This window comes from Nelumbo nucifera, chromosome 5 (assembly GCF_055504915.1).
Source record: "Nelumbo nucifera cultivar China Antique chromosome 5, China Antique-T2T, whole genome shotgun sequence".
NCBI classification, from domain to species: Eukaryota; Viridiplantae; Streptophyta; class Magnoliopsida; order Proteales; family Nelumbonaceae; genus Nelumbo; species Nelumbo nucifera.
The window spans coordinates 30318650-30328918 of record NC_142653.1 but is presented as its reverse complement, the minus strand read 5'-3'; the positions used below and the strand labels follow the sequence as shown (position 1 = coordinate 30328918).

Below are 10269 nucleotides of genomic sequence, written 5' to 3'. Positions count from 1 at the left end.
ATTTCGAACGGATGTTGACAGGGTTTCATATCAAGGTTTCAAATAAGGTGAGATGTGTGGATCGAGTAGTCTAGGAAACTTGAAATCAAAGCTAGTGTCTTTTGGTTCTTGCTAGAACTGTCAGCTGGGTGTTGGGATTGATGCAATCAATAGATAGCATATAGACGTGAAAATAGGGCTTATATTCACAAATTTCAACAAGAATGGTCTAAGAAAAAAGAGGATCGGTAATGAAAGGATATTCAGAACATTGAAATCTGACAATTAATTTACTCTTAAAGCTCCTGAAATTGTAAATATGCCTGCCTACTATTTCATGGTTCAAGGAGTGGCATGAGCATATGAGTGCACACACAGATCTTTTGCGTCACAAATCAGCTGACTAAAAGTTAAAAAAAAACAGAAAAGTTTGACACCAAGAGTCCACGATCAGTAAGAGAATAAATTTCCATGTAATAAATTCAAAATATCATATAATTTGCATCAGATATCTCCCCCCAGAAAGGAGACAGTCCTACTCCTACCATAGAAAATTTGTGGGGATTCTTCACTCAAATCAACTCAGAAAGAAGGTTAAGGCTTCCAAATGAAGTCAGTGGGTTTTAATGATGCCTCGGAATCAAGAAATACATTTGCAAGGTGAGGACCATAAATTTGGGTTGAAATTTATGAATTTCAATATCGTACTTGTGGGTTGAGAGTCTAAGGTTGAACTTTCCTAAATAAATCCACTGTGAGAGATAAGTGAAGTTGTCTCACATGAAGTTCTTCTGGACTAGCACCTTCAGTTCCTCTAATCTTTCAATAATTTTTGGGTTCATCAAGTCCCTAGCTTCCCGAACAAGAGTGCCTTCTCTGCTGAAATGGAAGGCATCCATAACAGTACTAATCCATGTATACAGCTTCTCTGGCGTCCTATGAAAGTACAGAAGCTCAATACATCACAAGACAAACATAGCCAGAACCAGAAGGAAAAAATGACAGTATCAGACAAGAGGGGAAAAAAGTAATTAAAAAAAGCAGAAAATTTATGAAAAGGGAAAAAAGAAAAGAAAGGAAAACTGCAGGAAAACCTAAAATGATATCCTCTTGGTCGAAACAAATGCTTTATCACTAGCAGAACTATGGTTCAAATTATGCACATGCAAGGAAGCTGGAGCACCATCAAGTATCCACATTGTATGGCAAAAACAAATGACACAATTGGATGATCCTTCATGAAAACCTATGATTCCAGCAACAGGGGGACCTCAAATCCCTGCATATGTACGTATATATTGCCATTGGCTAATGTCTGACAATCTAAGAGAAGTGGACTTTGCTTTTCTTTTGCTGTTTTTTTTTTTTTTTTAATTCTAATTAAAGATAACTAGGGCAGCAGAGGTATTGTTTCTTGAAACATACGTGTATAGGCAGTCTACATCCTTTCCTTCAAGTTCATCTCCAGGGGTAAATGCATCTTTTAAAGCACATAGCTGCTCCTCTGGATCCTTAATTGTGAGAAGATACTTGAGTATCCTAATCTCTTTTGGCATGAGCCTTTGAAGGTTACCTCTTGCAGTCATGTACAAGTGGTACAATATATCTTTCACCTGAAATGGAACAAAAATTATAAATCGTAGTAGAACTTGTACAGATATTCAAATGAAAAAAAAAACAATTCTGATGATCAGTTTGAATTCTCATTTCTTTTTCTTCCTTCTTATATTTGGGAGTAACTGATATGTATTGTATTAAATATAGAAAAAGTATTGTACATGAAAAGGATGAAGAAAAAGGGCCATTACCCAATGTTGGTCCTGACCATGAGAGACTCGTAAAGGAAATACATGATAGAAAAGAATCCAGGAGTGCACACCAACTGGGCCCTCCTGGCTGGCATGTACAACAGGGAGCTATGAATCTAAAATTTGACAATTGTGCAACTGGGAACATAACTCCTTCACAAATAGGTGGTTAATTTAGAATAACATGGTGAAATCATCATGGCTATGACTTTGCTAAGGAGATTTGTACTAATGTTCTTAATTGGATTGAAGTTTGGGTATGTGGTCTTTCAGGCAACCACTAAGGGAAAAATTTTGAACTTAGCAAGGGAGTTAAGAGTGCAGTTTAAATGGGCAAGAAGACCAGCAAATGGAATGGTTGATGCTTTAGCTAAGCAAAGAGTAAATAGGGAAGCTTTGTTTTGGGCATGCTTGTAGGATTGTTTATGTTGTTGGGTTCTCTAGCCATCCTTTGAGTGGTGACAGATATACTTTTTTAATCTTATCAATGAAAGTTACTGTTTCCTTAAAAAATAAAATAAGTAAAAGATTAGAACAAGGATTTCAGTGGCATTTAAGTTTTCCTTTTTTCATGGGAGTTGGGGGGTTTGAGGTGGTTAACGATAAATGCAAGAAGGCTATTGGAGCTTGAGACTCCTGGCTTCCAAAATGAACATATGATTCAGGGGAGGGGTGATAAGGCCTATCTTATGTTGAGCAATTTATTGGGGATGGTTTATGCTAGTCTCTCTTATGGGGGATGGGGATGTTAGGATTCTTCAGGTCTCCCTATCCCCACCCATCATCTATTGTCAGGGAATATTTTCTCTCTTAATGTGTTCACTTCTCATGCAAGGACCCATGAAATTGTGCATCATACACATTGACTATCAATAAGGTTTTCATCTAATGATCAAAGAAGAATCTTGTGTAAGTATTCATCAAAAAAAAAAAAAAAGAAGAATCTTGTGTAAGTATGGGAACCTAGAGAAAGATATGCTCCAGTCTTGCTAACACATGGACATGCTCAAAAGGTTTGGGACCCAATATGTATCAGGCTATCAGCACCATCCAGGAGGTCATACTTATAATGAATTGATCAATCAGTCGATAATAGCCATCAATTAACATGAATTTTAATCTCTTGACATAATCTTTTATCTGGTCCAAAGAAATGGAACAAATTGGCAGCTCAGATCAAACAATTCCAAGAATTTTGGTCTAGGAGATCTTGTAGTTGAGAAACATCAGCTAAAGACTGATCCCTTTGTGATGATTGTTTCATCTGGTATCCCCTTGCAAGGGTGTGAATCAGCTATAAACATGTATAATCAGGTAGGTATATAACTACATACATGCCCATTTCTATTTAGAGCTCCCCTTTTTTGATGGCCAAGAGACTTTAGCATAATTTAGGCAATACAAATTCTGTTTGATGCGAAGATGGGCACTCATAGGAGAGAGGAAGACATGGTACTTCACCCTTTGGCCTGTCTTAATTTTTTCCTCAATTTCCACTTTATTGATAAATTTGTAGGTTACTTATAAGGAAAAAAAGAAAGAAGATTCAGGGTTAAGGCAATACAGGATGAATGAGAAAGAATAGTGGAGAACAAATCCAGATATAAGAATAGAGGAGAGAATTGAACCAATTATCAAGAATATAAACAATATCGGGTATACTATTGAATACTTGAAGTGAGAATTAAAAAAAGGGTTAGGATATAAAGAGGTTGCAAACAACGAGTTTGGCTTGAGCTAAGATTGTCAACCTATTCAAGATATATTCATAATTGGATCATTGATATAGAAATTTAAATAAGAAAGAAAACCATTAAATGGTTCCTATTAACTTAATGAAAGCAAATCATGTATAGTTGTGATCTCCCCAGTCAAACCAATTCAAAGTTCAAATCAGCCAAGCCAACCTTATATGAAGGTTGGAATGTTTCAGCCAGGTCGCATTGGTCCTTGACAAGACCTATTTATTATTTGTGAAGCACAATCCATTGTTTTGGGCATCTTTGTAACACAGTATTGATTGTAGGGATGATATCATGATCGTCAAATCAAAATTGTATTATCTTTTCTCATTCAATTAATATAATCAAAGTTTTACTAATGAAAAAAAATTAACAACTTACCAAGAACTAAGAAAAAGACAAGTTATATGTATACTGCAACTTGTGAACACTATATCAGTTATTACCTTAGGCAAGAAAGTAGAAAAATGTTAAGGAAGAAAATTGATTCCTTCTGAAGCTAATTATCATTGTACCTCATCTTTCATCATGTTTGATTCCTTGGCTGCTGACCAAGCTTTGGTGATCATCAGCACCAATGCAGAATCAAGTTGATTCTTCTCAGCCAAATTGTCTATCTTTCTGCAAGCAGCATCTAGAGAAGGTGAATTGATTATATCATGGAACTTCAGCTCAGCAGCATTCAATGCTTCAATACTTTCAGATGCAGTATCATAAGCCTGTACTGCAGCTATGCATGTATTCCCGAGCTTGGCCAAAGCTTTTCAAACAAAAACAAAACGATATATATTCAGCTTTGCAATTCTTCCCACACCATGGATAGGTATAGAATTTTATGACAGATGTAACATCATCAAGAAGTCACAATGCTATTTGATAAAAATCAAATATGAATCACAAAATTTACTCAAATGGAAAACATAATTAAACACAAACATTCTGTCCAAATTTGATATCCACCCAAAGTAGATAATCAGGTGCTAAAAAATGAGCTACATATTCAAATGACCTAAAAGGCTCACCATTTTGCTCTGTTGGATTATCATAATAGGATTCTGCTACTGTGTGAAGATGGACAAAGAATTCCTTGGTAAAATCTTTACGCCGCCTGGCAACAACTGCACTAATCTCAGATGGTGCTCCCCTGATTATTTCAAGAAGCTCATTATGTCTTTGCACATCTTCATCAATCTGAAAAAGAGAAACTCTATATGGATTTCATGAAATGGTTGATGTACTAATTTCCTTTTGGAAACTACTAAAGTAGAACCATATGATCAATCAGATACTCTTTGATATTCAGGGAATACTTGCACAGGAAACAGTTTCTGAGAAATAACAGCTCAAAAGCATCCCAAAAAGGAACATATTGCCCCAGAAGATTCATCAAATGGTGAATGATAACGCACTCCAAAAATAAATCCCCCCATAAAACAAAAAAGCTTGTTGATACTTGTAGATTATCATCAATCAAACCAAGCATGCCAAATGCAGAAAGCATTAGCTTACATGGAATAAATAATCCATGGCCAATGAGTGTTGAAACCTACCTCCTTCAGCTTCCTTCCAAGTCGAAGTAGCTTGTGTTTCATCATAGGATCACTCTCATTATCTGCTCGCTCCTGGTAGTGACCAAAGAAATGTGGGCGGATATTGCTCCATTCCTTGCTGAAAGCTAGCAACCTTCTCCAATCAGTTGTTGTAGGTTTGTCAACCATGAAAACCTCAATTAACTTGTCACAAACTCTGATCATTTTAGCATTGTCTAACTCTGACTTGTCTTGCCCATCAACAAGTTCACTATTTTCTTCTGTGCTTTCCTCATGAATATCCATATTGCTGGATGATTGGGAGAATGATGGTTCCTCCCTAGCACAATCATTTGGTACTGCTGCTGTATCACCAGCAATGGCTTTGAGAGAAAATTGTTGTGGCCGAATTGGTTGAAGGGATAAATGAAACCCTGAAAAGCATCAGTTGAATCAGTGAAACACAGACAAGAGGTTATGATTTATCACAAGTACAAATCATTAATATAGCATGGTTGCATCAAACAAGTCCATACAGAACTGAATACCTGAAAACCTAAAAGTGTGAGATAATGTTTGTGAGATTTCTAAAATTAGCAGACAAATCTTACTTAAAGGAACATTTTTTCATTCAAGAAACAAGAAGCATTTACACTTAAGGTAGAACCCTTGAATGACAGAAATATGAAAACACTCATATGACTTGAAAATCGAATATAAAATATTTGACCAACCTATCAAAGCTACTACTACTCGTTCACATAAAACTTTTCTCATATGTATTCGTCCGAAATGAAAGGAGACAATGTAATTAGCCTATCCTTTATATTATTGCCAAATTCTGTGGATAAATTGAATATGTAGAACTGAAATTATCCAACAAACTCCTTTTTTCCTACAAAATCCGCTCTTTTAATCATATAACCAAAACTGTGGTTAGCATTCTTCTCTTAATCTCTCCTTTTATTTTCAGTCGTCAAAAGCACAGTTACATACAATTACATGTCTAGTTAGGCAAAAGACTGTTGTTTTTGTGTATTCAATCAGACACCTTCCTACTTTCTTTCTAAAAAAACGAGTGAATATGTAAAAGTTAATCTTACAAAAACTTCAACAGCAAATGTAGAAAATATAAAAAAAGAAGCAGAAACTGAGAACTAAATGATTTTTTCTAAAGCTTAACCTAGCAAAGCCCTAAATACTCGATCAAATCAAAACCTCAGAAGTGGTAGAGCTCCTGACCTTTGTTTCCGCAGGAGAATGGAGAAGCTAGACTTGAATTTCTCTTGAAGCTCAAAGAAACAGAGAAGTCTCGTGAACAGATAGAACCTCTAACTGGATACCAACGGTTTGGGAGTAGACGTGATGTTTGAATAGTCGCAGAAGCAATCTCCATGGACGAAAACTCGTACAAGAAATATATCTGGTATTAGAAATTTCGACCTGGACGGAACTTCAGGAATACTAGTTAGGATTTAGGAACTAGGATTTTGGTGATGATTCAAAGAGGGCTCCCCGCATGAGGCAGGGCTTTCGGGGAATAAATAGTAAATATATTAGCAACAATATTACAGCAAATCATGATTTTCTTCCACTTGACACGTGGCAAGAAGCAAAATGAAAATCTTCCTTATCAATCCAAGGTGGGGTATGTTGTTCAGAAAATTCCAATCTGACGACAAAAATCCGCACTTTTTATATGAAGGATCCCTTAATTGTGAAAAAAAATTCTCTTTTAAGCTTTGATACGCTGGTTAAGCACCATATCACAAGGCAGACGACCACTGGTTGTGAGAACAGGGATCAGTAGATTCAAGCCGTCTGTGTTCCCGCGAAAACGGCTAATCCCTGCAATGCTTTCGCCCTCCTTCTTGTACATTCCTCAATTTCAACCACCCTGTTTGTTTCTTCCTCAACCATCCCAATCGTCAAAAGGGAGCAAGCAAGTTGGGATAAACCAGAAGAAGTACAAGAATCTCACAAAGTATCTTTGTTTTTCTTGTAAAGATCGCTTGTTTTCGAACAGATTACAGAAAACCTGCCATGTTTCCCATTCCGCACAAAACCCAGACGCCGATTTATCTGATTCTGTGTCGAGGGATCTTGGCGTACTTGCTTCCTTGATTCAGTCGTCTTGTACTGTTAAAGAAATTAGAAGATTACATGCAATCGTTGTAAAATTTTTAGGGGCTCCTGTGACGTTTGTAGATAATAATTTGATTTCTAGCTATGCGAGAGTTGGTAAATTATTGGAGGCTCGTAAGGTGTTCGACAGAATGATGGAAAGAAATGTTGTTTCATGGACTGCGATTCTTAATGGTTATTTGAGAGCTGGGTTCGACGAAGAAGCTTCACGGTTATTCAGCGAGTTGGTTGAAAGTGGCGTACAAGCTAACAGTAAAACATTTGTGTGTATATTGAACCTATGCAGTAGGAGATCAAATTTTGAGCTTGGAAGACAAATTCATGCTTGCATTCTAAAAGGGAATTGGAGTAACTTGATTGTTGATAGTGCCGTTGTTCACTTCTATGCCCAATGCTGTGATCTATCTTCTGCATTTCAAGCATTTGATCGAATGTTAGAGCACGATGTAGTTTGTTGGACCACAATCATAACAGCTTGTGCACAACATGGTCATGAAGAAGAGGCTTTTCATTTGTTTGCAAAAATGCAATCTGAGGGTTTTATTCCAAATGAGTATACAGTGTGTAGTGTTCTGAAGGCATGTAGTGAAGTGGAGGATCTAAGTTTTGGGAGACAACTACATGGTGCTTTAGTTAAGAGTATGTTCAAGGATGACGTTTTTGTAGGGACTTCTCTAGTTGGCATGTATGCAAAATGTGGGGAAGTTTTAGCATCTAAAAAAGTGTTCGATAGAATGAGGAAGAGAAATACTGTCACATGGACTTCCATGATAGCAGGCTATGCACAAAATGGACTTGGTGAAGAGGCCATAAGCCTTTTTCGAGTAATGAAGAGGCGAAATATATATGCAAATAAGTTGACCATTGTCGGCATCCTTAGGGCTTGTGGCTCAATTGGGGCCTTAACCACTGGAAAGGAAGTTCATACTCAGGTCTTGAAGAATTCCATCCAAAACAATATCTATGTAGGGAGCACCCTTGTCTGGTTCTACTGCAAATGTGCAGAGTTCATTTATGCTTCCAAAGTTCTTCAATCCATGCCTTTTAGGGGTGTTGTCTCATGGACTGCAATAATCTCTGGTTATGCACATCTTGGATATGGTTTAGAGGCTCTGGAGTTCTTGAAAGAAATGCTGTGCGAAGGTGTTGTGCCAAACCCATTTACTTATTCATCAGCTTTAAAAGCATGTGCCAATGTAAAAGCTCTTTTGCAAGGTAAATGGATTCACTCATCTGTTAACAAGACTTGCTCTTTGTCTAATGTGTTTGTGGGCAGTGCTTTAATTGATATGTATGCAAAATGTGGGTGTGTTTCTGAGGCAATTAAAGTTTTTGATAGCATGCCTGAACGGAATTCGGTGTCCTGGAAGGCAATGATTGTAGGGTATGCAAGAAATGGGCTTTGCCGAGAGGCTCTAAAGCTCATGTATCGGATGCAAGCAGAAGGAATTAAGGTGGATGACTACATCCTTACCACAGTTCTTAGTGCATGTGGAGATGTTGAATTGGAACTAGAGTCCTCATCTGAACGTTGCCTTCAGCCAAATTGAACCTTTGTGTCATCCAAGCAAAAGATGGAATTCTGGGGATTGACAAAATGGTAGCTAGTCCATGTAGATCAATGTTACATTAGTTAATGTTGGGCTATGGATGGAGAATGACAAGAAAATATACAAGCCTGATTGAGAATAAGGCCTAGAAGTCCTTACAAGGAGTGAAATCAAATACATTCCAGTGTCCCAATCTGAGTATGAGAATGACAAATTGCTGGAAGCAGTCTCAGAGATGTATGAACTACCCGGCAGTTAAGAGAAATGTGCTTCCTCTATGATCTATGCTTTGTCAGATGCATGCATCTATGTTTATTTTAAGCAGGTTAGTTCCAAGAGATTCATATGGAATCTCAGTTGCTCAATATCTATCTCTTATGCATCCCAAAGGCATTCAGTAAGGTGGCAATCAGAGTGTCAAATGAAATGGGTACACTTCCCTGACCGAACTTTCTGGTCTGATTTTTTGATTTACAATCTGTAGTAAAAAGAAAAGATTGCTGTTGAAACCCATCTCACCAACCATTCATCAAAAAAAAAAAAGAAAACCTATCTCACCAACCGGAAGAAAATAGTCTCTATTTTGCTTAAATTATAATTTGGGCAGTTCACACCAATGAATTTCATTGACCATCATGTAATACTGTATGTCTTGGGTCTCCACCATACTTAATCACATGGTATTCCTACAAAATGCAGATTCATTGGTTGAATGGATGGTATCCACGACCAAGTATTGTATTGCAAAAATGTTTGCCTTAGTTTTAGGGGGTGGTCAAAATACAATTCAACTTTCTCTTAATTCACTTCTTTTATTCTGTGATTAGCTTTTTATTTTTTATGCAAATAATGCAAACATATCATTTTTAAAAGAACCTACCCTGAAGGTTGGATTACTTGTTTCAATAGTTCTTTTAGGTCTTTTTAATAACTTTCTTGGTCAAGAATAAACTTTTCAAGTAATATAACTGCATGTTTTCAATGCTTTTAGATAACTTTGTAGGGAGGAAAATGATGGATGAGTAGCCATTGGCCCTCATTTGATCCTCAACATGTTGGAAAATCCAGTGGTCATGATAAGCTACATGTTGATGGAAGATTGGTTATCTCTGTGCTTCAGCTTCACTTTCACACACAGGCAACATTCTTTTTTTTTTCTTTTTCCTATATTATTATTATCTATTTTCCATAAAAAGAAAAAAATATTTGGTTGCTTGTTTCCTTGAAAATTATTATGCATGGAGAAACCACTGTTATTGGATTACATTGGGTCCTATTTCCAGCTCTTATTAGGTCAACAGAAAGCCATTTGGCTTGGTTTAGGTTGGGTGATTAAGTGATGAGATCCCTGGTCAGTGAGACACTTGTCTCAAATCTCAATATGGAGGGGCTTGAATTAGTCTATTGAGTATCTTGCTCCCAAAGTGCATGCAAATCAGTTATGTTCCTCACCTTAAAAATAGGGAAATAAATGTTGGATTAAGCCATTATATAATGCCATCTCATATACTATATG

General features: G+C 36.8%; 2 protein-coding genes across 2 annotated transcripts; one reads left to right on the top strand and one right to left on the bottom strand.

The window, feature by feature from the left end:
* Positions 1 to 431: 431 nt before the first annotated feature.
* On the bottom strand, positions 432 to 7234 carry LOC104600055 (uncharacterized protein At4g37920). Its single transcript, XM_010262862.3, has 6 exons — positions 6301 to 7234; positions 5080 to 5492; positions 4552 to 4720; positions 4045 to 4289; positions 1405 to 1592; positions 432 to 915 (listed from the first exon to the last, which is right to left on the bottom strand). Exons 1-6 carry the CDS (start codon positions 6452 to 6454, stop codon positions 756 to 758), a joined length of 1329 nt encoding a protein of 442 aa, XP_010261164.1. The 5' UTR covers positions 6455 to 7234; the 3' UTR covers positions 432 to 755.
* LOC104600056 (pentatricopeptide repeat-containing protein At4g18520, chloroplastic-like) lies at positions 6912 to 9625 on the top strand. Its single transcript, XM_010262863.3, has one exon. The coding sequence runs from the start codon at positions 6912 to 6914 to the stop codon at positions 8751 to 8753; it is 1842 nt and encodes a 613-aa protein (XP_010261165.1). The 3' UTR covers positions 8754 to 9625.
* Positions 9626 to 10269: the final 644 nt, after the last annotated feature.

Excerpts from the sequence above, each read along its gene's own strand:
- LOC104600055 (XM_010262862.3), bottom strand. The coding sequence starts at position 6,454 with ATGGAGATTGCTTCTGCGACTATTCAAACATCACGTCTACTCCCAAAC. Across the intron at positions 5,493-6,300 it reads ATTCTCCTGCGGAAACAAAG|GGTTTCATTTATCCCTTCAA; the intron begins GTCAGGAGCTCT and ends GATGCTTTTCAG. Across the intron at positions 4,290-4,551 it reads TAATCCAACAGAGCAAAATG|CTTTGGCCAAGCTCGGGAAT; the intron begins GTGAGCCTTTTA and ends TTGTTTGAAAAG.
- LOC104600056 (XM_010262863.3), top strand. The coding sequence starts at position 6,912 with ATGCTTTCGCCCTCCTTCTTGTACATTCCTCAATTTCAACCACCCTGT.